The sequence below is a fragment of the Zea mays genome, chromosome 4, assembly GCF_902167145.1.
Source record: "Zea mays cultivar B73 chromosome 4, Zm-B73-REFERENCE-NAM-5.0, whole genome shotgun sequence".
In the NCBI taxonomy this organism is placed as follows: domain Eukaryota; kingdom Viridiplantae; phylum Streptophyta; class Magnoliopsida; order Poales; family Poaceae; genus Zea; species Zea mays.
In genome coordinates this window covers 28,429,451-28,454,383 of record NC_050099.1, presented here as the reverse complement: position 1 = coordinate 28,454,383, position 24,933 = coordinate 28,429,451, and the positions used below count along the sequence as shown (strand labels likewise).

The window sequence follows — 24,933 nt, the reverse complement described above, 5'->3', positions numbered from 1 at the left end:
AGAGAAAAAATGGGAAAAATATCTGGACTGTTCAATGTGATAGAGGGAATTTTTTTTATGTATATAAATGGGGTGCACAAAGAACAGTATAGATTATTTGTTGAGTGGTTAATTTAAACTTATGATTTAGTAAAGATATAGATTAATTGTATATATACCACTCAACTTTTACAAAAATACGGTGTCTTCTCCCTGACTTCTTAAACTATGTTATATTTTCTCATATATAAATAGATGTATACCATATTTATATTCTTTTCACTACACTAACTACACTAAATGATCTTAAACTGAAACATCTTATCAGGTAAACTATGTTTCCTACTCTTCGTTTGAAACGCGTGAACATAGTACTTTTATTAACTGAAATGTGTTGTCCTGATAGTCGTAAGGACGCATGATGTCCTAGTTAGAGAGAAAAAAAAATAGAGAAGCGCAGAAAACGGGAAAGAATCCCTGAGCTGACATGTGGCTCGACGTAGTACCGTTATACGCTCGATCCTCGGAGTTATTCTCACCCGCTGTGTAGCCTGGGCCACATTTTTTTAGTGACTGTGGGCCTCCACCATCTTTGGTCCACGCTTCCTCCCGGTCTGACTCTGCTACCGCAGCTCTCCTCTACCAGAACCAGACTCCCACGCCCCCCTCCCCTCGTGTCTCAAAAGCATAGCGCACCACCACGGGCCACGGCAATACGGCATCATCTCCAAACTCCCGAGGGGGGACCATCACCGCTGCTGAGCACGCCCGCCGCCTGCCCTTCCTCCTCCCACCCGTGCCGCAGCTTTCGATTCCTGCCCGCCTCATTGCTACCTGGTCGGGCCGCGGAATTAATGTCGCGCGGAGGAAATCCGGTAAGCTCCGGCCCGATTTTCAACTCTCCCCTCCCTCATCCTCGATTGGGGTTGAGAAATTGAATCAAACCCCCCACACCCACCCACCCAAAAAAGTCGCCCTTCCTCGGACGAGATCCCCCCAATCAGTTCTTATTGTGGCCGATAGATTGATTGCCTCACTTGCCTTCCGCTCGCTTTTGGGGTGCTAACCTAATCGGTGACCCTCCTTGTGTGCTCGGATTGGGTTCTCGTTCTCATCAGCATTGACCTCAGCGGCTTTCTTTTGGACAATGCTGCTGTTTTACTGCTTGTTTCTACCATCTACGGCCGTGTAGGTGTGTCCGACACGCCACAAAAACTTTTCGTTATGTTCAGCAGGTAAACAAGTCTAGCTGAAGTGACGATTGCCAGCATTGTTCGACCGTGCGGCTTCTGTTTGGCTGGTAAGCTCACTATTATGCTCCAGCAGATAAGTTGTTCCTCTATCGTCTATGACCTGCTTGTATTGTATTGTTGCCTTGACGGCTTCTAGTGCTTATTTATAAAATTATTATTTTCCCTCTAATGTATGTACGGGCAATATGATCTTGTTGACAATTTCAGTTGAGCCTTCATAAGGCAACCCATATGTTCTATGGTGCTGCTTCCATATTTGTGTGGGTACACAATGCCGTTCCCTGTGTCTCATTCTGCCCAATCTTGATTCCCTTGTTGCAATGTTACGAAATATGGTGGGACAGCTCCTCTAATCATAGGAACATGTTGATGCAATTAAACCAAACTTTTTTTAACATCTAAACACGGACATATAGAACTTGAATCACAAATCTGTGTAATAACAGACAAACTATGATTTGGGTTTGACTTGGAATTTGTGGAAACTATATTTACAAAATCTCGGCATTTCCGGTAACATAAACATGCCTAATAATTATTATAAAATAAATGTTACACAACCTAGGGCCAAACTAGAGTCTAAATTAACTATGTAGTTACTCAATTGTTGCTTGGTGATTATATGAGCATTGTGAACCAATATATGAGATGTGCTTCGACACTAATACACACGAGGAAGGAGATGTTAGTTTGGAAGGTCAAGTAGTGCCCAGGAAGGATATGTTTCGGTATTTAGGATCAATGCTATAGAGAGACGGGGATATTGATGAAGATATTGGCTATAAAATCAAAGCAGCGTGGATGAAGTGTCTTCAAGCATCTTATGTTCTTTATGAGAAGAGGCCAAGAGGGTACCATAAAAGTTAAAAGGCAAGTTTTATAGGACAGTAATTAGACCACGACATGTTCAACGGATAAGTGGGTTGAAATTGTGTATGCTGCGTTGGGTTTGTGGTCATACAAGAAGGTCAAGTGATAGGCTAGTGGTAGCACCAGAAGCAAAATTTGTCCAACACTGGCTGAGATGTTTGGACATGTCCAGTGACGGACGCAGGACCAAAATTCATAGGGGGCCAAGAAAACCGCATGACAAAATCAAATAATACCATAAAAACTACTTTTGTGTTGAATTCAAGTTTCATATCAATACACGATAGAAGTTTAAAAAAGAAAACTATATGAAGAATATAATGAAACATATAGCTAAATTTTTACTGACCAAATTGAAGTAATGCGAACCTTGTCGAATGTCTATCTCCTCAAAGGGTGGAGCACTGCGAAAGGGGTAGGGTCATGCGACGTCTCCGGTTGAGAGCCAGGGCTCGCTGATTCACCCAAACTCGTCGGCCAACGGAAACGGGTCACATCGTCGCAGCGAGCGAGATCGAGGCTAATGGACGGGCCAGCAACGAGAAGGGGGCATCTGAACAGACTGGATTGAGCAACGTCGGGATGAATGAAGACAGATAGATAGATGCGAGGACTAGGCTGAGAAGAAGGATGGATCGAAAAGGCTAGACCACGATAAGGCCTAGAACATAACTGTTTAACCCATCCAAAACTTAACTTTTTTATATTTAATAGTAGATGTACATTAGGTATAAAAGGTTATAGAAAATTGAGGGGGCCATGGCCTACTTTGCCCCCGCCCCCCCTATGGATCCGCTCCTGGACATGTCTAGTGTAGACCTTTAGAGCCACCAGTGTGTAGCGGGATTCTAAGGCGTGATAGCAATGGGAAGAGAGGTAAGGGATGCCGAAGTTGACATGGGAAGATGCAGTAAAAGGAGACTTAAAGGGATGGAATATAACCAAAGGTTTAGCCTTGAATAGGAGTGCATGGAAAATAATTATCCATGTGCCTAAACCTTGACTTGTGGTTTCTATCAGGTTTCAACTCTAGTCCACTCCAACTTGCATGGGACAAAAAGGCTTTGTTGTTCTTGTTGTTGTGTTGTGTGAAGTGGATAACTCAAGGCTGGATGTAATTGCATGCAAATATGCCACCTATATCTGCTGCCCACACAAGCTATTTGGACACCTGGGTACTCTGTTGTCACTCTAGGTGCTATGTGCCAAGATGCTGCCGCCACTCCCAACTTGCCTAATACAACACTGCACTGTTTTCAAGTCGTCCGATTTGTCGGGTACCGTAATTAGGGGTACCTCCAACACTCCTAATCACGGCTGGTAAACACCTTCAGACCAACTGATGGGCGCGGTTCAAGTCAAGGCTTCGTCTACCCAAGGGATGCGACCTCGCCCGAGCCCAGCCTCGGGCAGGAGCAGTAGTCCCGGACGAATTCACGCCTTGCCCGAGGACCTCCTCAGGCAGCGGGCACACCCTCGGCTCTCCCGAGGCCCGGCTCGGGCAGGCTTCATTGTGAAGCAACCTTGGCCAGACCGCCTCACCAACCGACCGCTTCGCAGGCGCATTCAATGCAGGGGTCGCCTGACGCCGTATCCTGACACACGCGCCTCAGTCGACCAGGCCGAAGTGACCGCAGTCACTTCGCCCCCCTTTTTTACTGTCCGATCTGACGGAAAAACAGCGCCGCTCGCCCCGCTCCGACTGTCGTGCCAACCACCCAGGCGAAGCTGACAACAAGTCACGATCAACCACCGAGTTCGGCCTCGGGCGCAGCAGGAAGCTCCGCCTCACCCGACCTTAGGCTCCGGCCTCAGGAGGAGGTCTCCGCCTCACCCGATCTCAGGCTCCGGCCTCGGAAGGAAGTCTCCGCCTCGCCCGACCCCCGGACTCGGCCTCGACCTCGGTCTCGGGAGGAATCGCGTCCTCGCCCGACCCCGGCCTTGGCCTCAGGAGAAGTCCCCGCCTCGCCCGACCTTGGGCTCGGACCGACCGCGCCAACAGGGGATACATCATTACCCTATCCCTAGCTAGCTCAGGCTACAAGGAACAAGACCGGCGTCCCATCTGGCTTACCCCCGCGACGGGTAATGATGGTGCCCCGCGTGCAACCATGACACCGGTGGCTCTCAGCCCCTTACGGCAGCAAGGAGACGTTAGCAGGATCCTTGCCGCACCGCCAATTGTGCTTTCACAGGGCTCAGGCGCTTCTCCGACGGCCACGTTATCATGTACGCAGGGCTCAAGCTCTCCCCCGACAGCCACGTTGGCATGTACATAGGGCTTAGGCATTTCTCTGCCAGACACGTTAGCGCATTGCTACACCCCCATTGTACATCTGGACCCTCTCCTTGCATCTATAAAAGGGAGGTCCAGGGCCTTCCCGCAAAAAAAGAGGGAGGAGGAGGGTTCGCGCGGGGGAAGGAGCGAACGAACAGGCTCCCTCTCCCTCTCGCGACGTGCTTGTAACCCCTACTACGAGCACCCTGGTGCAGGATAATACAAGGCTTGTCCCGCCTCTTGTGTTCCTTCTCGCACCAACCCATCTGGGCAGGGACACACAACGACAAATTCACTCGTCGGTCCAGGGACCCCCCGGGCCCGAAACGCCGACATGATTAATCGCGATTAATCGTCCAAGTCGGTTTGGACCAATCACGATTAATCGCCCAAGTCGTCCGACTAATCGTGATTAATCGCGATTAATCGCCCTAGTCGGTCAGCCAGAACGACTAGCAAATCGTCCGACTTGAAAACATTGCAACACTGGCCAATAGATCATGTCTTTCTGCCGTTGAAGAAATAAGAGTTCGTTTCCTGAATGAACTCTCAAAGAAGCTTCTCTTTTATGTGGCAAGTTGTGTGAAAGCCTCCCATGTTTGGCAGTTGTGGTGTTGAGGATCCATAATCCCTAAAAGGCTTCCAAAGCGATGAGAATTTGTAAACCCTAAAGGCAGTCCAAGGTGACAAGGACCCTAATCCCTCATATTTCATTTTCCACTCTTCATTCTTTTCAATTTGTACTGTGCTACTTTTTTTGCAGCACCTAATCGCTCATTTTTCATTTTCTACTCTTCATTCTTTTCAATCTGTTCTGTGCTACTTTCTGTCAGGACCTGTCAGGGCCCAAGGGGGCTGCGGCAAGGAGCAGCAACAAGGAGCTCAGGTCAAAGGATAAGAAGATTAGTTGAGAATTGAGATTATCTAGGAAGGTTAGTAGTTAGTAGTTTGTTGAGAGTTTTTAGAAGAGTTTTAAGGAGATAAGGATCTCTAGCTAGATAGGGGCACCAGCTGACCTATTTATGTAATCAATGGATGAGAAATAAAGTGGGCAAGCAAGAATTAGAAGGGAGAAACCCTTCTCTTGCTCAGCTGTGGGCAGAGGCCCCCGATCGGCCTCCCTAGCGCCCCCTAACCCTAGTCGTCGCTCTCTAACCTGCGCAGACCCACCCTATGAACAGTAACCACAACTGTAGCACCGCGATGCATCTGTTCATTGGCGGGTACTGTTCACCAGCAGCTCTGATCCCTCACTGATCTGCAACCATAACATCTGGTATCGGCTAGCTTGGATTTCGATCCGATCCCATGGCTTATGCTGCCGATTTCGCGTCGTCGTCCTGGCAACCGACGTCCCCATCTCCATGGGCTGCATCGCATGCCACCTTTGTCACGTCGTTCTAGCAACAAGCATCCCCATCTTCATGGGCTGCACCACATGCCACCTTCGTCACGCCGTCCTGGCAATCGGTGTCCCCGTCTCCATCGGCTGCGTCGCATGCCACCTTCGTCACGTCATCCTGGCAATCGGCGTCACCATCTCCATGGGCAACACCGCCTGCCAATTTTGTCACCACATCCTGGACGTGGTATGCCCATCTCTAGGGGCAACGCCAAATTTTGTCACATCATCTTCGCCGACGGCATCTCCATCCCCATAGGCGATGCCACTAGGGGCAGCCATGGCTCAGCAATCAGCAGCTCCATCGATGGGGGACTTGTGGGCCAACATCAGGGCTAATCTCGCAAAGATGCAAGCCTCTCTCCGGATGATTGAGCAGGGGCTGCTGCAAATCAAGGCAGCAGTGCAACATGAGTAGCAGGTGACGTTGTCCGCACGAATCCAGACATCAGCGACTGTGGGCCTATAGGCAGCAGTGCAACATGAGTAGCTTGTAGCTTCCTTGCACAATGGAGACTGCGGGAGATGCATTAGCAGATGCTCGAGGCAGCCTTGCTGACAGTTGACCTCGAGCACGGGGGCGTGACCTTGCCTTGTTGGACGGCCATCAACAGTGGCCCGGGTGCAAGCATGGTGCGTGTCCCGCGGGCGACGAACTTTAACTCTACGACAGCGGCGGTAGGGAAGGCGCTCCCCTCGTCATCGGCAAGGGCACACTGCTTAGCGCCACCACATTCTGCTACCGGCCGCCACGAGGACGCCTTCGCTGGTCATTGTTGCGACCTACTCCAGGTGGCTATCCATGTGCTCCCCTTTCGTCCAGATGGCGTCCATGGGATCCAGGTGACTGCACACGTGGAGTTTTTTGGAACGAGAGTATCCCCATAACTGGGCTTCGTAAAATTATTATCCCGAATGAAGCAATTGCATTTCTAGTATTATAACACCTGCAGCTTTGGTATTTTGTACTCCTCGCTGGGTTAAGTCGTTGGTAAGGATCATCAGCCATAACCGGAGCTCAGTAACGAAGGAGGTGGCCAAAAAAACTCGTCATAGAGCGCGCGACCGGCACCCGAGGTCGGGATGGGCAGGTCCCGGGATAGGCGGATGATGCCGTTCTTGAGGTGCGCGTCGCCCAGCAGCCTCAGGCTGCCGAGGGTGAGCGAGGCGTAGTTGAAGCGCACCGCGGCGGCGGGGCCGAGGTCAGCGAGGAGGAGCAGAAGGTGGAGGAGGATGGGCGCAGCGGCTCTGGCCATGGCGGCGGACACGAGCGCCGGCATTGGCTACGCGCATCAGGCGCGTAGCGCGGGTGCTGCTTCCTGGCCCGTGAAGCGATCCGGAGCTGGGACTAGAATGACAGGGAGGCGCGAGGCTTCAGCAAGGCGTCGCGCACCAGTTGAGCTGACACCAGCAGTGCAGTGTGCGCCCGCTAGAAACGGCCGAACGTCAGCGGGGACGGGACGGCCAAGATCCTGATGACGTCGTGCTTGGGTGGGCCGGCCGGCGGCCGAGATGGGCACCGCCGCAGAAGTACCTTGTCTGCCTAGCGGTCCTCCACGTAGACGTTAGAGAGCAGGTATGGCGCGTGACCCGTGGGTCGAGGCCTGCTCTGCTGGCCGGCGATCACAGGGCCACCTCCTTCGTTACTGAGCTCTGGTTATGGCTGATGATGCTCGATAGTGGTTAAACCTGGCGAGAAGCACAAAATACCAAAGTTGTGGGTGTTATAATACTAGAAATGCAATTGCTTCGTTCGGGATAATAATTTTACGAAGCCAAGATATGGGGATACCTCCGTTCCAAAAAACTCGCACACGTGCAAGTCCAATGCACGGAGGGTGTCCGCCTTATCTTATGGGGTAAAAAAAACAGATTTGGAAAAAAACGAGATGTAAAAGGCTTGTCTTCTAGGTATTGGTTTTGGGTCAAGTAGAGTCGATCTTTGGCACCCGTCATGCTGCAGCTCGAGGACGAGCTGATTGTCCAGGAGGGGTGTAGTGTCAAGACCTGTTAAGGCCCAAGGGGGTCGCGCCCAGGACCTACCAGGGCCCAAGGGGGCTGCGGCAAGGAGTGGCAGCAAGGAGTGCAGGTCAAAGGATAAGAAGATTAGTTGAGATTATCAGGAAGGTTATTAGCTAGTAGTTTGTTGAGAGTTTTTAGGAGAGTTTTAAGGAGATAAGGATCTCTAGCCAGATACGGGCAGCCAGCCGGCCTATTTATGTAATCAATGGATGAGAAATAAAGTGGGCAAGCAAGAATTAGAAGGAAGAAATCCTCCTCTTGCTCGGCCGTGGGCGGTGAGCGATGCTACTGCTATGGGGGGAGGGGGGGGAGTGAACGGAAGCTCTGCTATGTGAGTTGGTAGGGGTCAGTGAGAGCATCTGGCCTTGAGGGGTAAGATATGGGCTGCATGATGGCTGGGCCAGTTTCCTCATGTCTCTTTCCCCTTCCCCCTTTTGTTTTTTTCTTTTCCGTTGTCTTTTTCTCCCCTCTTTTATTCCATTCTCCCTTGTTATTTTGCTGCTTCTATTCTATCTAGACTGATATGGTGTTGCCTCGCCTCGCCTCACCACCTTAAGAACATTGTCTAGCTTCACTTACTCTTCTGTTTTCTTTGTTCTTTAGAAATCATAGCGATGTAAAATGACTTTCTTTGTGCACCTGAGTCCAGAGATAGGCAAATACAATAATATTAAGGGACTGTGAACGTTCACTGGATTGTATGATATTTGATCACCCTTTCTATTTCTAATCCTTTATATGGTTATGGTATATGCAAAATAATTTAAGATGCACCAATTTTCTATTTGTAGACTAGAAGGTTTAACGTTTAAGATTACTCAAAGGTAGTTTCATGAAGTGTAACTATGCTACATGTGAAGGCTTTTATATGTTGTGGACTTGTGGTTACTACTAAGAACAAATAGAGTTAAGTAGTGTCAACAGCCAATGTTATTTTTCTTTCATGATAGTCAGCTCAATATACTAATAACTTTTTTTCTCAAGATTGGACCTAGGAAAATGTACACTTGTTGTAGTTTGAAGGCAGAGATAAATTCATGTACTTAACCTTGCATTTTACACTGAGAGTGCATCATTTTGCCCCTCTAAATTTGTTACTCTCCTACAGTGGCATATGCAATTGATAGTCACCTAAGATTTACACACATTGATGGTGTAGAACAGTAGAAGTAAATAAATGATATATGAAGGCAAGTGATGCACATATTTTTTTGTGTCCACATAAATTGTTTGGGTGGTAGCTTTAGTGGTTTACTATTGTACGACATGCAGGTTAGTTGCCAGACCTGTTCTGTGTCAGTCTAGTTCTGCTGTTCTGAACTCTCTAAACTGCTATATTTCCGTTACCTGATAATGGAAATGGGGACTCCTCAGTTCGAGGCAAATGGGAATTCTGATTTCAACTTCTTTTGTCACTTCAGGTATTGTCAATGGTCAGATGTCTACATTTGTTAGGATATGATGGGAGAAGCTATATAAACTAAAACCATACTTTTGAGTCTCTAGTTTGTTAAGCGCATGTGCAAGTGCACTGTACACTTTATTTAGAGGTATACTTAGGCCCCGTTTGGTTTGGGTGACTAAAGTTTAGTCACTTTTAGTCCCTAAAGAATAAAACATATTAACTAAAGTGGAATGACTAAATTTTAGTTCTTTAGTCACCAAGGGGGTGACTAAAAGGGACTAAAGTAAGATTTTTACCTTATTTGCCCTCTCCACTTTCTTCTTGCAGCAAATATCCACTAATTAATAGGGGTAATACAGTCATTATTCACAACAATTAATGCTCTTTAGTCCGGTTTAGTCACTGCAACCAAACGGGATACTTTAGTGACTAAAGTTTAGTTTAGTGACTAAAGGAACCAAACATGGCCTTATTCAATTGGTTTGACTAAAGGAACCAAACAGGACCTTATTCAATTGGTTTGCATCAATAAATGTTCATGAGATGTTCCTCACGTGTGTTGCGTTGGTATAATTTTGCATATCTAAGTACTATTATTGTACCTGAATATTTTTTATTTATCTTAGGAAATTAGTATAAATTGTAAAAAATGCATCCATGATTCATAATTGCCTTAAAATATTGCCCCCTTCAAAAATTATATATAAAACAACATTGAAAAAACAAAACATTGAACTTGACCAGGATACCAACACACCAATCTCAACATAAAATCCTTAAATTAGAGTCAATATTTTTTTATTTTTAGTTTCACTGTCTTCTTGTTATTCTTTTTACAGTAGAAGCCAGCTTTGATCGCCATCATTAGAATATAAATGGTTTGATAGCTTATAATTTGTTGATGATGTAGCTTCTTAGGAATGCTTATTTTGTAGTAAAGATTAAATGATAAAGGATATATTCTGTTCTCTTGCACCATAATGCTTTCTTTGTATTTATATACTTGATTCACACAATTTGAATTCTGTTTAGCTGCTATGTCTTATAATTCTTTCTTTCATCCAGGAACCGTGATGGATCCAGAAAAACAAAATGAGATGAGCCTGATCGACAAGAGAGAACTAGTATACGAAGTTGCAAGATGGCCTCAAGGTGCCATGGAGATTCTTCGGTGCTGGACCCGCAGGGAACTTCTTGAGCTTATTTGTGTTGAGTTGGGCAAAGAGAGGAAGTATACCAATGTCCCAAAAGCTAAGATGATTGCTTACCTATTGAAATTAGTTTCACGGAATAGTGGAAAGAATGGACAACTCAAGAATGATAATCCGAATGTTATGTTATTAGGGCAGGATAACAAAGATGAAATACAAATGAAGGAATCTGATGAACAATCACGACCACTCAAAACTGCAAACTCTGACTCATCAATAAGCAGAGAGGCTTGTGCCGGTAGTTCAGTGGTGTGCAGCAATGTTGCATGCCAAGCCACACCAAATGCAGGAGATAAATATTGCAAACGTTGCTCTTGCTGCATTTGCAATAAATACGATGATAACAAAGACCCTAGTTTGTGGTTGGTTTGCAGCTCTGATAATCCATACAGTGGTTGTTCATGTGGTGTCTCTTGTCACCTAAACTGTGCTCTAAAGAATAAAAGGGCTGGCATTGTCAAGAATGGGTGCAACAAGTTAGACTGTAGTTTCTACTGTGTTAGTTGTGGGAAAATCAACTGGCTAATGAGGTATCCTTCTGACTGTTTTAGTTCATTAATTAACATGCCATGGGAAAATTATCACCTCTGTTTGTTAGCATAATTCTTATTTAGGTCTGACCATCTAGAACTAGTACCACGATCTGTATTATCGGAGCGATACTTTTGTCTTTTGGTAGTTGTTATCATAACAAAAAAAGTATGCTTTTTTGTTCCTTTACCAAGCACCAACAAATTTTAGTACAGGGAAAAGGAACTTGAGATTTTTTAAATGCTATAAATATTATGGTCAGATATGCTTCTTGTGCGTATTGAAACTTCACATATATATATTTACCTGTTAGCTACTGCAGGTGTTTGCAGAAACAACTTGCAATTGCTAGGGAGGCAAGAAGAGTTGATGTGCTTTGTGAGCGGTTGTCATTGAGCCATAAAATAATACAAGGGTCTGAACGTTACAAGGAAATAGCGAGCATAATCAGCTCAGCTGTGAAAACACTTGAAATAGAAGTTGGTAGTGCATTGGATCAGGTCTCTGTGATCACGGGGCGTGGCATCGTGAACCGGCTTACTTGTGGTGCTGAAGTTCAGAAGCTTTGTTCAAGTACATTAGAAATTGTAGACTCTAAAGTGGATAACATCTTGGAGTTCGAGTCCAATAATAGTCCAAAACTCCTAGGTAATTTTGTCTTATAGTTGACATGTTTAAACTGCATTTTTTGCGTGCTTAGAAATCTTCCTTGAAGAATATGAAATAGTTATATTCATTACCCAGAAAGTGAAAATACATCAGTATAGAAAAGACTTCCTTACAAAACATACAGGTTACATTGTGTCTGAAGAGATGACATTTATCTTTTCAGGTCCTCAGCCCCAAATCCTTTTTCATGAGATCACTCCATTTTCTGTGGTTATTGTGTTGAACTATCAGCATGACATCGGTAAGGAGCAGATTGATGGTTCCAAAATTTGGCACCGAAGTGCCAGGGTTTGCAACTATTCATCAGAGCCCACATGCCACATACTGAGGCCAAACACTAGGAGCCTGGTTTCTGGTCTGAGCCCTTCAACTGAATACTTCTTCAAGGTTTTGCCTTTTAGCAGCACACATGGGTTTACTGAGTGGGAGACAAAATGCAGCACACGCAGCCTGGACCATGGCAGCAGCCAGTGCTCAACTCAGAACTCTGAGAGCATGTGCCTCAAAGACGATTCAATGCAGCATCACAAAAAGGATTTGAATGTGCAGAATCACCAGAGAACCATTCAATATGATTCACCTAAGGGTTCTACAAATTCAAGTGAGAACAATTTATCATGTGATCGGTATTCCAAGCGGGCTAAGGTTGCAAGGCTAGATGGTGCAAGCGACAACGATGAAAGCCAGTTGCCGCCAACTTCTGAAGTTTTACCATTTGCAAGCTCCAACTCTTCTCCTTCCGAAGCTCCAAGTAAACCTGACTTGCTTATTGGCACCCCAGATTCGGCCTCCAAGAACTATGTGGAGCAGCAGTACGAGTACTGCGTGAGGGTGGTCAGGTGGCTGGAGCATGAAGGGCACATGGACAATGACTTCCGTGTAAAGTTCCTCACTTGGTTCAGCCTGAAGGCAACAACACAGGACAGGCGAATCGTGGGCGCCTTTGTAGATGTTCTCATCGGTGATCCTGCAAGCTTGGTTGGCCAACTGGTTGATGCATTCAAGGATGCCATCTGTATCAAGGAGAAGCCCTCTCAAGCACAACAGAAAGATGCATGCTGCAAGGTTTGGCACTAGAAACCTTCATAACTGTTCTCCATCGCTGTGTGACGTAAGTTTTTCTGGTGACTGAAGGATGAAATATTGAAGTTATCACCTAGCAGGTTGCATCTGAATTGTGTCGAGACAGACATTGGGCACTTGAGATAAACTTTTAAGGTTATAAAAGACGATAAAATGCTGTAGATGCTTCATTCGGCATTCAGGTCCATCTGATCTCTCATTTATTTATTCCAATTCAGTCGATACGCGGACTATTGATCCATGAAGGCAATCGTGGTGGAACCATGTGCTGATGAGACATGGTTCATGGACCGGTTGAGTTTAGGTTTCAACTAGTGAAGTAGTTGGAGTTTGTTAGCAGACAAGCAATTGTATGCATGTGGAATGCTATCTTGGATCTGCAAGCTAACTAATCATATCATGACTTTGGTAGATGTTTATTGTTATTAGTTGATAGTTGACTCATTCTTTTCGTGTGACGTGTTTGAAGTGCCGGAAGTAGCAGTTCATGTACAGTCTTGGAGCCTTAGACCGTGTCCAGCAGTCTATTCGTAGCTTACCTAAAATATTGTTTTTGCATTGCCTAAAATATTGTTTTTGCAATGTTCTGTACTGTAGACTTGTAGACTGTATTGTTCACATAGTAGAGTAGGTATGAGGATGTGTAAGCTGTTAGAAATAGCCTTAGGGTTTAGGTTATAGCCCTTAGTAACCGGAAACTGGGAACATGGCAACCTTCCTCGTTGCGGTAACGTTCGTTCCATTCCAGAAACATAAAAACAATTTTGTTCCTATAGTGTTAACCTAGTTTTAGTAGTGTACCGTATACCACGTTGTTCCTGTTCCTCGATCTCATTGATCCGAAAACCTGGTTACTAAGCTATGGCCAATAGGACCATGTATATAGTGTTTTGTACTGTATACAGTGGAGTTTAAAATAAGAAATAGGAGCTAATAAGCTGCTGGAGATAGCGGTACACATACGTGCTATTCAATTTGATGAAGGGGTGTGCACTCTCTCCTCTCAAGAAGAAGGGGTAGTTTGTATATAGAACATACAACTGCTACCAAAAAAATCTAAGCGAAAACCATACAACAGAGTCTGCCCCTCCTGTCTGTGCCGCCGCATCCTCCTGCGCCTGCAGGCTACAACAGCAATGGCCAGTTCCTCTCCAGCGATGACTACAGTTTCGGCGGTGGCACCCAGTCCCTCGTCGTCTCACCTCTTCCCTCCACGACCTCCGCAATTCTCTGCCCATCAACCATGTTCCTCACAATGAGAAATGGCCAGCCTAGCCCAGTTGACAAAGCCAATACTGGTGGCATGATGGAAGTAGCTATTAAAAATTGAACTAACAGGCCAGATTGAACGCTAAGAGAAACATGGACGGGCACCAATCATTTACAAAACGAGGTTAGCTGCCACCAACAACCCCCTTACATAGTGCAGGTTTCTGAACCGTGCAAGTGGTAAGCCCAAGAAGTACACAAATCAGCAACAATTGGTAGGAGATACTGGGTTTCATACATCAGCTAACTTTCTGCCACCAAAAAGTTTCAAGACACCCCAGCGATTCCCAGATGCAAGCTTGTCCAACGCAGCCACCTCCATAACTGAGTGGATGAAGAAGGAAACCGGTTAACATCATGGCAGCCATTCTGAAAATTGTGTAATGTTCACTGATTTTTACAAAAAAAAAACAGTCAGAAGTCAAACAACGAGACTCACTTTAGTTTTAAAACAAACATCTCTTTGCTTCAACTGTGGACTTGTCATATTATGAATAGGCAGACATTGTGCAAAGTTATTAATGTTTCCAAAAACAGCTAAGACAATATGCTTTCCGACAAAAAAAAAACTAAACAAACCATTATCTTGCTAAAATTACAAAAAAAGAGTAATGTTTTGCAAAAAAAAGGTGCAGAAATGAAACTGTGTAGAGGTACTTTATCTAATACTACAAAACTACAAGAGAAAGGTGGAGCAGAGTTCAAATACCAATGAAATGTGGTTGTACAATAACAAAACTACAACAACTCAAAGAGTTGCATGCCTAAAGGCATTGATCAGATAGCTTGGACAAAAGGAAGCCATCGACCCAAGATAGATTGGTTTTGCAATGTGATTACTTTGAGAGACCAAGATACAACGGGATCAGTTTTAAGTGCTTGAAACTCATATTGTATTCGACGGTTACACTCATTCACCTGTTGGATGTTGGAGGCCACAACACTACGACTCCTTAATCTAAAAAAAGATAATCTCACTAAAGCAGCATAGCTCCTTGTATTTTCACAATGGATGGAAGTGAGATTATAGGCATTGAATTTTGATGATCAAAAGCTGAATTCCAAATCCAGCATGGAAATAGGAGAACTTGCCAAAAATAGAGGGGCATGAAACACTCATTCAACCATTTCAAACAATGAAGGTTAAATCTTACCTGAGCTCCAATCACCAGATTACAAGCTACTAGTTTCATCAGTCCTCGCTTTCGTAGTAGGAACTTGCTCTAGTTATGTAGACCTGCACCATTTGCCCAACATAAGTTGCATGGTCAGCACTACAATACATAGATTTCTCCTGGTTAGTCCTTAAGAAAGAGAGATGGTACTGGAACAACAATTAGTGTACCTTTGTAAAAAATGTGAATCACATAATGCAAAAAGGCCAAGTTTGAAACAAGACATGTTTTTTGTTTTTCTAAAGAATTTTTATGCCCTAAATATCAGTTAGTGTCAATGTTTACAAGCCGTCTGATTAGTTGCGATTAGTCATTCTAATTGGTCCCTGATGACCAAACTCAGTTTTGGACGATTTTACGTGGGCTGAGTGGCTGACTAAGTAAGAGTACCCGCTTTGCTGGTTTTTTTAGTTTGAGGACCCAAGTAGCACACCGTGCCAAATTCAGTGACGACTACTGTGTTTTACTTTATAGGTATATATCCTGATATATTGGCCGACTTTAGGATCCAGCGATCCACTGGGTTTAACTAATCGGCCTGGTCCATGACTAATCGCGATTAATCATCTGATCGATCCCATAGCGACTAGATTCGACTATACGATCTGTAAACATTGGTTAGTGTTACATTTGTCTCCAACAGTCAGCCACCATGCAAGTTCCACTCATCCACTGATGATTCAGACACATTGTTGTTATGCACAACAGATCTCACTCACCTTGAACTTTGTTTGCTCAATCAGCTGGAAGACCAGGCAATCTCCATCCACCAGCTTCTGCTGGACGGCAAACCCTCTCCATCCAGCACTGAGCCCCCGCTTCATTGCGAGGTACAGCGTGTCGGACTCGTCATCATCCTCATCCACCAGGGTGATCATCTCGTCACGCTTGGGCAGATACTTCCGGCAGAAATGAATCGGAAGGCCCTGCGATTTCGCAAGCCCACCAAACAAGACTTTACCTCGTGGGAATGAATAACAATCAAATGACAAGTCATTTCGCTACTTTACCAGCCAGAAGCCCCCGGTGACATGGGACTGGGTCATGGGCTTGATGAAGATGGGGAAGCTGGAGTCCAGCTCTTGCTCCAGATCCTCCGCCTTAGAGATGGCGTAGCTCCTCGCATCGTCGGTCGCGTACACCCGGTTGGTCAGATCTCTTCTCACCGATCCGTACGTCCTGCCGCTCAATAACGAAGATAGACCAAACCAAAGCAAAGCAAGATTAGCTAATGACATACAAACAAGACCTGACTGATTGAAGAGATGGAAACCGAGCGCATACCTCCTAATCTTCATCCCAAAATCGGGAACCTTCTGCAAAAACACGCATCGAGGATGAAATCCTGGATCAGTTTGTTTTCAAAGCCGCGATTTGTTCTACTAAGTAAAGGGAAAGATGAAACCCTTCGTGATATCTTATGAGACTATGACCCTTTCACACCGACCTCGCGGTACACGGGCTTATCCGGGAGGTTGGCGAGCCGGCCGGACCGCCGTACTGGCTCCATCACGGCGTCGGCGACGTCGAGAGGCACCCGCGCCTTCCGCTTCTTGACCTGCATAAAAGCCGACTGGATAAAGTAAAGCCACTAAAAGGAAAACATCAAGAACGTCAATTATCGCCATCGGCCAAGAACCGGGACAAACCAGCGAGGGCTTGGCGGCGGCGGCGGCCTCTCTGATGGCAGCAGAGAGGTGGTGGAGCTGCAGCTCCTCCAGCTTCCGTTTGTTCGCCTCCACCTGCCTCCGCCGCTGCTCCTCGTACGGCGTCGCTTCCGCCATCTCTCTTCTCTCTCCCGTCTTTGTGTATATTGTTATTGCTGCGGTTATGTTCTTGTGTTTTTTTACTCCGTTTTTTATTAAGATTATTTATGTAAGATGTGGGAGACTCTAACTTATAAAGATTTATCACAAACGGAATTTGATATGAGGAAAAAAATATAGCACTTAGGTTTAATCTTTGGATCACATATTGAGTGCAACCCTTGACCCAAAGGATGTCATTACAATGTGGAGTAGTCATTAGCCGAACCACGAGTAAAATCGATGTCCCTTTTGTCTATTTGCTTTATTGTGACTGTCGTCTTTTTGAGTTCTCATAATCACTTGTATTATTGCTCCTAAGTTTGATACATATTTAAATGAGCAATCAAGTGAAGGTTCTCCTCTCTCCATCTCTACTCATACCAACTTAGTTTTAGCTTCCACTAACACTCATTATAAACCAAGTTTGTGTTGTTTAGAGTTTTTTTTTGCAGAATCACCTATTCACCCCCTCTAGGTGCTATAGATGGCCATTTGGCACTAACACGATGGGCCGACCCAGGCACGACACGAAAAAGCACGGTCCAGGCACGACCCGGTCCGGTTAGTATAGTGTCAGTGCCTGGCACGGCGCGGCTATAGTGTCGTGCCTGGGCCACTATCTCGACCCGTAGTGCTGGCACGGGCACGACACGATTACATTTTTTATTTTAAAAATAATAGTTTACATATATTAAGTATAAGAATTCAACATATAACACAATAAAACTTCAGTTGCACTGGTTAGATGGATGCGTTTAAGCCTCTTATGCACTAGGTTGTGAGTTCAAGCCCCCAAAACTACACATTTTTTGCTAAATTCTACAATATACTCAGATGGGCCATAGTGCCACCGGGCCGGCCCGGCACGACTAACAGGCTCACGGGCCGTGCCTGGGCCGCGGCAGCGGCACGCCGGCCTATCTGGGCACGGCACGCTTCGCTAGCCGGGCCTGGCGGGCCATGCCGCCGTCGGGCCGTGCCGGGTCGGGCCGTGCCGGCCCGTTTGGCCATCTATACTAGGTGCTATCAGTAGACCTAATACATCTCTACTACTTATTAAGTAAGCAATAGTAGCCTGCCTTTTTGTGTTCTGCCTTCGGTGAATCTGTACCGTCCGTTCGCTTCCGTGAATCCACACCGTTCGCCCGCCCACGCCCGCGTTCGTTTCCCCGCCTCCCCTCCCCACCCCGCGTGAGCCGCCGCCGCCCCATCCCCATCCGCATCCCCGCCGCCGCGAATCGTGCGACCTCCGCGCGACCCGGCCTGCCCCCTGTCGCGCCCTACGACACCGTCTCCTCGCGCCCAAGCCCATACTAAAAAATCAGCCAAATCCCTCGCATCTTCCCTCCCACCGATGCAATCGCGCCGCCGCCCCCATCCCTTCCCCCACCCCCATCGGCGATGTGCCTACTCCAGCGGGCGGCGCTCTACTTTCTGGGTGGCGCCGACGACCGCGAGGCGCTGGCGTACGCGGCGCGGATGCCGGAGACCGGGACCATGTCGCTGACGGTGGTGCGGTTCAAGCTCCGGAACTGGGTTGGGATGGGCGGGCGCGACGAGGCGAGGGACGAGGAGCTACTGCAGGAGTTCTGGAGCAGGCACAGGGACAACGAGCGGGGTGGTATACGTGGAGAAGACGGTGGAGGACGCGGAGGGCACGGCGTCCGTGGTGCGCGCCATGAGCGAGAAGTTCGACCTGCTCATCGTGGGTCGGCGCGGCGGGGAAGGCGAAGGTGACCCGGAGGGGTCCACGGCGCTCACCAGCGGGCTGTCGGAGTCGAGCGAGTTCCCGGAGCTGGGCGTGCTGGGGGACATGCTCGCCTCCGCGGAGGTCGCGTCCAAGGTCTCCATCCTCGTCATCCAGCAGCAGCCGCCCAAGAAAACCATCGCCACAATTAAGTTGTTCTGCTTTCTTGCGCTGGCCGCAAAGCGTGGGCTGGTGGGTTCCTCCCCTGGTCTGATTAAGTTGTTCTGCTTTATTTCTAAATATTCTCCATTTTTACTGGTTCTCAGTTCATTATTTTTTGTCAACCATACCACTTTTTCTATTAGTGGATAGTTTTCATCGCACTGTGTTACAAAAAAATTGTCGCTCTACTCATTCTCCTCATCCCAAACTGCCTTATCACATAACCAAAACCGTGTGATTGATTCATCTTTATGCAGACTGATTGGGAAGGTGGATATTTCCCAGTCACTCTCCATTTCACTGAAAATTACCCAAGTAACCCACCAACCTGCAAGTTCCCACGAAGGTTTTTCCATGTCAATGTCTATGATTCTGGGGATGTATGCCTGTCAATACTTGGTGATGTAAGCTTCAAATGAGCGGCCACTTTCTTCTTTTTCAGTATCACTACGATTCTATATCATGCAAATAACATCGCTTTGCCTTGATGACTAATTAGGCATGGGCGCCCTCTATCACAGTGCAGCAAATTCTTATAGGCATTCAGGAGCTGCTGGAGAACCCAAACCCAGCCTCTCCCGCACAGGATTTTGCTTACGATGTTTTTGCAGAGGTCTTAAAATAACTTATCCTGAAAATTCTCTATTTTTTATATGATTATGTGCTTAAAACTGTGCTCTTATGTGCCATTTACTGTCATTCACTAGAGGTCATGATATGGTTACTTTCTCTTACTGCTACAGAACTGCAGTGACAAATGGTAGTGCCATTAAGCATGATGGCTCATATGAATCAAATCCTGCAGTTGAGGTAATATTTTTTCCTGTAATCCTATGCATTTGTGATTTGGATTTGTAACACTTATTTAACTTTGTTCTATGATTTTAACTAATCCAATTAAATCTGCTCATATGTACCCTATAAATTTATGACTATATTTTCTCAATAAATATAAAGCCCAATCACTTACTCCGTTAAAACACATGTTTTTTCCATGTTCAGAATGTTTAATCTGGTATGTAGTATGAATACGTTAGATCCATGAAAATTTACATTCAACTTGTTCTCTGTTCTAAATGTTTTCCCATTCAGTTCCCATTAATTTTGAGATTGATTTGTATATAATTCCCAGATTGTTCGAGTTGAACTCCAAGGTGCTGCTGCATTTCTTTTATTCTCGTCTGGTACCTCTTGTACTTCTTCTGGTTGAAGGTAACTGAAGGTTTTGAAATATGATAGTTTGTTTTACTCATGACTTCTATTTGCTTATATCATTGCACTCTAGGTTCCACGCCTATAGATATTGGAGAACATGGATGGGAAATGCTTCTGGTAGTAAAAAAGGCAACACAAGAGGCTGGTTCAAAATTTGAACTGCTAGGTTTTGCAGCTGTGCATAACTTCTATCATTATCCTGAGAGTATTCGCTTACGAATCAGCCAGGTTGGTCCTCTTACAGCTTTACTTTCTGTTTACATTGTTTATGGGGGTGTACTGTATTTAGTCAATTTCTTAGAAGTTATTCCATGGCACTGCTAGGTTCTTTTTGTTTTTGCACCCATGGACAGTCTGTTTTTTTAGATGTTAAACTGACATTGATAGAGTTGCATAACCATACATTTTGGAAATTAAAGCACGCTTTCTGTCTGGCTAGGTGTTTATACGATTTAGTCAATTTTTCAGATACTTGTGTTGCCACCTTATCAGGGTGAAGGCCATGGTCTTGGTCTTCTTGAAGCAATCAATTATATTGCACAGTCTAAGAACATTTACGATGTTACAATAGAAAGCCCTTCTGATTACCTGCAGTATGTGAGATCATCCGTTGACTGCCTCCGTTTGCTCATGTTTGATCCGATCAAACCTGCACTTGGTGCTATTGTCTCGTCTCTGAAGGAGACCAACCTGTCAAAAAGGGCCCAAAGTTTGAGAATGGTTCCACCGGCTGACCTGATGGAGACTGTTCGTTAGAAGCTGAAGATAAAGAAGAAACAGTTCCTCCGGTGCTGGGAAATTCTGATCTTCCTAAGCCTCGACTCTCAGGATCATAAGAGCATGGACAACTTCAGGGCCTGCATATATGACCTCATGAAGGGGGAGATCCTTGGCAGTGCCTCTGGAACTAACAGGAAGCGTCTGTTGCAGATGCCAACCAGTTTCAATAAGGAGGCATCTTTTGCTGTGTATTGGACACATGAGATTGGGGATGAGGATGAACAAACTGTTGAGCAGCAGCCAGAGGATCTCAGGACGCAGGAGCAACAGCTCAATAAGCTCGTGGACATCCAAATCGAGGAGATTGATGGGGTCGCCAAGAACGTCACTTCACGTGGCAAGGATAAGATGGCAGAGCTGGCGGTTCAATGAATCTGGGTGAGGTTCCTACTTCAAACGATGTTAAAATGCTGTCGTAGCTTATCTGGTGAGGTCTCTTTTACGAGTTGGCTTCTTGGTAGAAAGGGAATGTCACGGCATAGGCACTGAGTAGATTGTCACGACAGATTATTATGTACTTCAATTCTAGAATATTTGATGGAAATGCTATTTTAGATTGCTTGGTAAGTGGGAACCGCCTCAAATCACAGAAGTAGAAGCAGCTTCCGATTCAGCCGGAACCATTTCTTCAAAAATGTTCTATTATAGAATAAACAAGGCTTGGGAGATAGAAAACATTATTTACAATATAAATATGTAATATTATTATAAATATACCGACTCAAATAAAATGAACTGGTATTGAACAAACATTATAAAAGGTCGAACAACTATGTCAAAATATTTATTCGTGATTACTGCCAAGTATAATTTAATACAATTCAAGGAACAGAAAACAATCCAAGACACATGACCAGACTTTAGAAGCTGGCTCCAGCTTAAACCAACAATGGAACTCCACCCCCATCATATGCTCATCATCAGCAATTGGCTCCAGCTTAAAACAATGGAACTTTAATATATATTTTTCTCTATTAATTTCTTGAGAATTAAAGCTGGAGGTCTTGAAGATTTGTCCTTAACAGTTTGTATTGTCAATTTTACAAGAGCAGATATCTCATTACACTGGTTGCTGTTCTTGGATTTGAAATTTCTATTTGAGTTGATGTCTGGAACTCTGGATAGCATGTTGTGGTACGAATAGCTGATGATAAGATAATATATATGTTGCTCATGTAAAGGACAAGTGTAGAACAAAAAAGTCTCGACTTATAATGAGTTGGTTTCCCAGTGTTCTGTAATCTTTCAGTTGGTTTGACCACGGTTGAAGAAATCTGATACTGCTACTGAGACATGAGAGACTATGCACGAGATATGCAAATTAACAAGACTCATACAAGCAAGGAACAATGTGCTGATGGGTACACAGGTAACACATGCTCAGGTCTTAACATGTTTGGCTTCCGAGCAAACTTTCTCCAGAGCCCCAAGAAAATATAAGATTCGATCAGATATGTGTCGATGCTCATCCCAACGTACTCCCGTTGCAACGCACGGGCACACACACCTATAAGTAACAAGAAAGACCAGAAAAGCTGCGACGGTTTTTGGGCAGCGCCACATCTTATCGCTTGTTCAGTTGAAACCGCGAACGTTCAGAGCTCGCCGTCGACACAACCATTCCGGCGGTCGGCACCAACATCCTGCGCTCAAGCTCAAGCTAGCGCATCGTGGTGCGCTCGGATCGGTCGGTAACCGTCCGCGGCCTCCTGCGGTCAAGCTCGCCAAGGTGAGAAGCGTCCTCCGGTGAGTCTTCCTCTCTCTTCCTTTCATATCCCATTGCGCACTTGTTGCCCTATATGGTGGCCGGGCTGCGTCATCCATCGCTGCGTCATCCATCGGCGAGCAGCCTCAGCCATGGTGGTCGGGCTCTCCTCTACGCGCTATATAGCTCCTGCACCACCCTTTCTCCTCCCTCGGCGGGCTCCGGCTGTCCCTGTGTCTCTGGTGTGCAGCATCCTTCGACCCATGCTAGGGCGCTTAGTTCGCCGTGCTGACACCGCGCCACGCCGTCGCACGTCCACCTCCTGTGCGACGCGCGTGGGGGCTGCGTCTGCGTGCACTCGCCCTTAGGGCTCACTATCGTGGCCGATCCACTCAGCACGGCCGGATGCGTCGCGTTGGATGCCCTAGCGTGGCCTGCTCCCGTGCGTGAGGTAGACAGAGAGCAGACTTGTAGCCATAAAGCCTTGCCAGTGGCAGGCCTGCTTAGCCAGTGCGAGCCAGACCACGTCCATATAGCAACCAAACGCGTAATATCTGCTACATATATGAAGGACGAGTAGTGCGTGCGGCCGCGCTTGCCGTTTGCGTTGCAGGCCGTGTTTGCGTTGCGTCGATTTGTAGGCCACACGCTTGTCGTTTGCGTTGCAGGCCGTGTTTGCGTTGCGTCGATCTGCAGGCCGCGCTCTCGCTTCCACGTGATCTCTATGTCATCACAGACAGCTTGCGGATGTCATCCTCTATCTCATAACTGCATAACACATATTTGTATATATAAGTTATCGAAATATTATATGTTCCCGTTGCAACGCACGGGCACTGACCTAGTCTACTACATAAGGTATTAAGGAATCATGGCACTTACCATGGAAACCCTAAAAAGGGGTGGCAATGTGTCGAAGAGACGAGAAACATACTATGCTTGGGAACGTATGCCTTCTCATTATGAGGAAAGATTACATATTTATATTCCGGAGACTTGAAACACGCATCGTGTCAATCTAACTAACACTAAATTTACTATAAAAGATACTCGGTTCGTCGGGCCAATTGATGCACCGACTTAAAGCACATGACCCATTAAGCCCAACAGTTGATCCTCTTGTTGTTCTGATCCGGTTAGAATTTAGTGGCAATAGTTTGTTTTTCTCCCTTCTTTTATTCATTGTTCTAATGAGTAGAAACACGAATACATGGCTTGTGGGAGGTTTTTCTCGGGTTAGTCCTAAAACCGGAGGTAAACCAATATATAAGGTTAGAGTCTAAGCCCATAACCATGGCTTGGTACCACTATTAGAGTTCTATGATTTTAGCTAGTAACACTAGCCACTAAAAATGGTAGATCATATGATTATATATTTGGCGTTCTAAAAGGACATTGTTAGGTCAAAATTTGGTGAGCATAGAGCGGGCAACAAAGATAACAACAACCTCCCCTCACTAACCATGTAGAGATAGATTGGATTTCAGTCTAAGACACTCGGCAAAGGTCATTTTACACTCGGCAAAAACTTTGCTGAGTGTTACACTCGGCAACATTTTATCGGGAAATGGTTCTTTGCCGAGTACTTTTTTCGGACATTTGTCGAGTGTCGAAAAGCACTCGGCAAATTAAGAATCGAAAAAAAACCCAAAAAACAGTAAAATATTTTTAAAATTATGAGAACAACTCTCCAACCACTACTCATTACCATACTCATTTGCCTTATCATTTTTCACTATTATTTTAAATCAAATTTACATGTTTTGTGAATGGTGAGATTCAAACTTACAACCTCTCTCTCGCATATCCTCCTCTGCCACTACACTACTACATCTAAGTCTTTAGCCTTAGCAATTAATTTTTCATTATCATTTCTAAGGCTAGCAAGAGAGACATTCAATTCTTCAATCTTAGCAAGTAAACTAGCATTGTCATTTCTAAGATTGGAAGTTGAATCATCACAAACATTTGAATCAACCTTAGCAATTATTTTAGCATTTTCATTTCTAAGGTTGGCAATAATATCATGGCAAGTGCTTAGGTCACTAGATAATTTTTCACATTTTTCTACCTCTAGAGCATAAGCATTTTTAACCTTAACATGCTTCTTGTTTTCCTTAATTAGGAAGTCCTCTTGGGTGTCCAAGAGTTCATCCTTCTCATGAATAGCACTAATTAATTCATTTAATTTTTCTTTTTGTTGCATGTTTAGGTTGGCAAAAAGGGTACGTAAATTATCCTCCTCATCACTAGAATTATCCTCATCACTAGAGGTTGCATATTTAGTGGAGGATCTTGATTTTACCTTCTTTCTTTTGTCGTCCTTTGCCATGAGGCACTTGTGACCGACGTTGGGAAAGAGGAGTCCC

At 45.5% G+C, this 24,933-nt stretch overlaps 2 protein-coding genes and 1 pseudogene across 10 annotated transcripts; 2 read left to right on the top strand and 1 right to left on the bottom strand.

The window, feature by feature from the left end:
* The first annotated feature begins 609 nt into the window (after positions 1–609).
* On the top strand, positions 610–13,197 carry LOC103652991 (VIN3-like protein 2). 5 transcript variants are annotated; one of them, XM_020552492.3, is made up of 6 exons: positions 619–854; positions 1,212–1,279; positions 9,077–9,225; positions 10,275–10,950; positions 11,274–11,599; positions 11,784–13,138. In XM_020552492.3, the coding sequence occupies exons 3-6, from the start codon at positions 9,189–9,191 to the stop codon at positions 12,695–12,697; spliced, it is 1,953 nt and encodes a 650-aa protein (XP_020408081.1). In that variant the 5' UTR covers positions 619–854; positions 1,212–1,279; positions 9,077–9,188; the 3' UTR covers positions 12,698–13,138. The 5 variants fall into 5 exon arrangements, with proteins under 5 accessions (XP_008678192.1, XP_020408080.1, XP_008678190.1 ...); XM_020552491.3 differs by having other exon boundaries at positions 613–1,279; positions 11,784–13,197; XM_008679969.4 differs by lacking the exon at positions 9,077–9,225 and having other exon boundaries at positions 616–854; positions 11,784–13,197.
* Positions 13,198–14,022: 825 nt separating this feature from the next.
* Positions 14,023–21,215, bottom strand: LOC100216848 (uncharacterized). 5 transcript variants are annotated; one of them, NM_001143240.1, is made up of 9 exons: positions 21,087–21,119; positions 20,668–21,000; positions 16,797–16,969; positions 16,595–16,705; positions 16,432–16,463; positions 16,158–16,326; positions 15,867–16,073; positions 15,127–15,209; positions 14,050–14,296 (listed from the first exon to the last, which is right to left on the bottom strand). In NM_001143240.1, exons 2-8 carry the CDS (start codon positions 20,684–20,686, stop codon positions 15,165–15,167), a joined length of 756 nt encoding a protein of 251 aa, NP_001136712.1. In that variant the 5' UTR covers positions 20,687–21,000; positions 21,087–21,119; the 3' UTR covers positions 14,050–14,296; positions 15,127–15,164. The 5 variants fall into 5 exon arrangements, with proteins under 5 accessions (XP_035822591.1, XP_008676668.1, XP_008676667.1 ...); XM_035966698.1 differs by having other exon boundaries at positions 14,023–14,362; positions 16,797–16,949; positions 20,668–21,215; XM_008678446.3 differs by having other exon boundaries at positions 14,023–14,296; positions 16,797–16,949; positions 20,668–21,178.
* Positions 18,343–21,484, top strand: LOC103652990 (histone acetyltransferase type B catalytic subunit-like; annotated as a pseudogene).
* The last annotated feature ends 3,449 nt before the right edge of the window (positions 21,485–24,933 follow it).

What these genes read in the sequence shown, in the direction of transcription:
- LOC103652991 (XM_020552491.3), top strand. Translation starts at nt 9,189, where the DNA reads ATGGGAATTCTGATTTCAACTTCTTTTGTCACTTCAG. An exon ending in AACTTCTTTTGTCACTTCAG is followed by an intron (nt 9,226 to 10,274) that starts GTATTGTCAATG and finishes TCTTTCATCCAG; the next exon opens with GAACCGTGATGGATCCAGAA. An exon ending in AAAATCAACTGGCTAATGAG is followed by an intron (nt 10,951 to 11,273) that starts GTATCCTTCTGA and finishes TAGCTACTGCAG; the next exon opens with GTGTTTGCAGAAACAACTTG.
- LOC100216848 (XM_008678445.4), bottom strand. An exon ending in CCGCCGCCAAGCCCTCGCTG is followed by an intron (nt 16,706 to 16,796) that starts GTTTGTCCCGGT and finishes GCTTTTATGCAG; the next exon opens with GTCAAGAAGCGGAAGGCGCG. An exon ending in TTGAGCAAACAAAGTTCAAG is followed by an intron (nt 15,210 to 15,866) that starts GTGAGTGAGATC and finishes CAAATGGTGCAG; the next exon opens with GTCTACATAACTAGAGCAAG.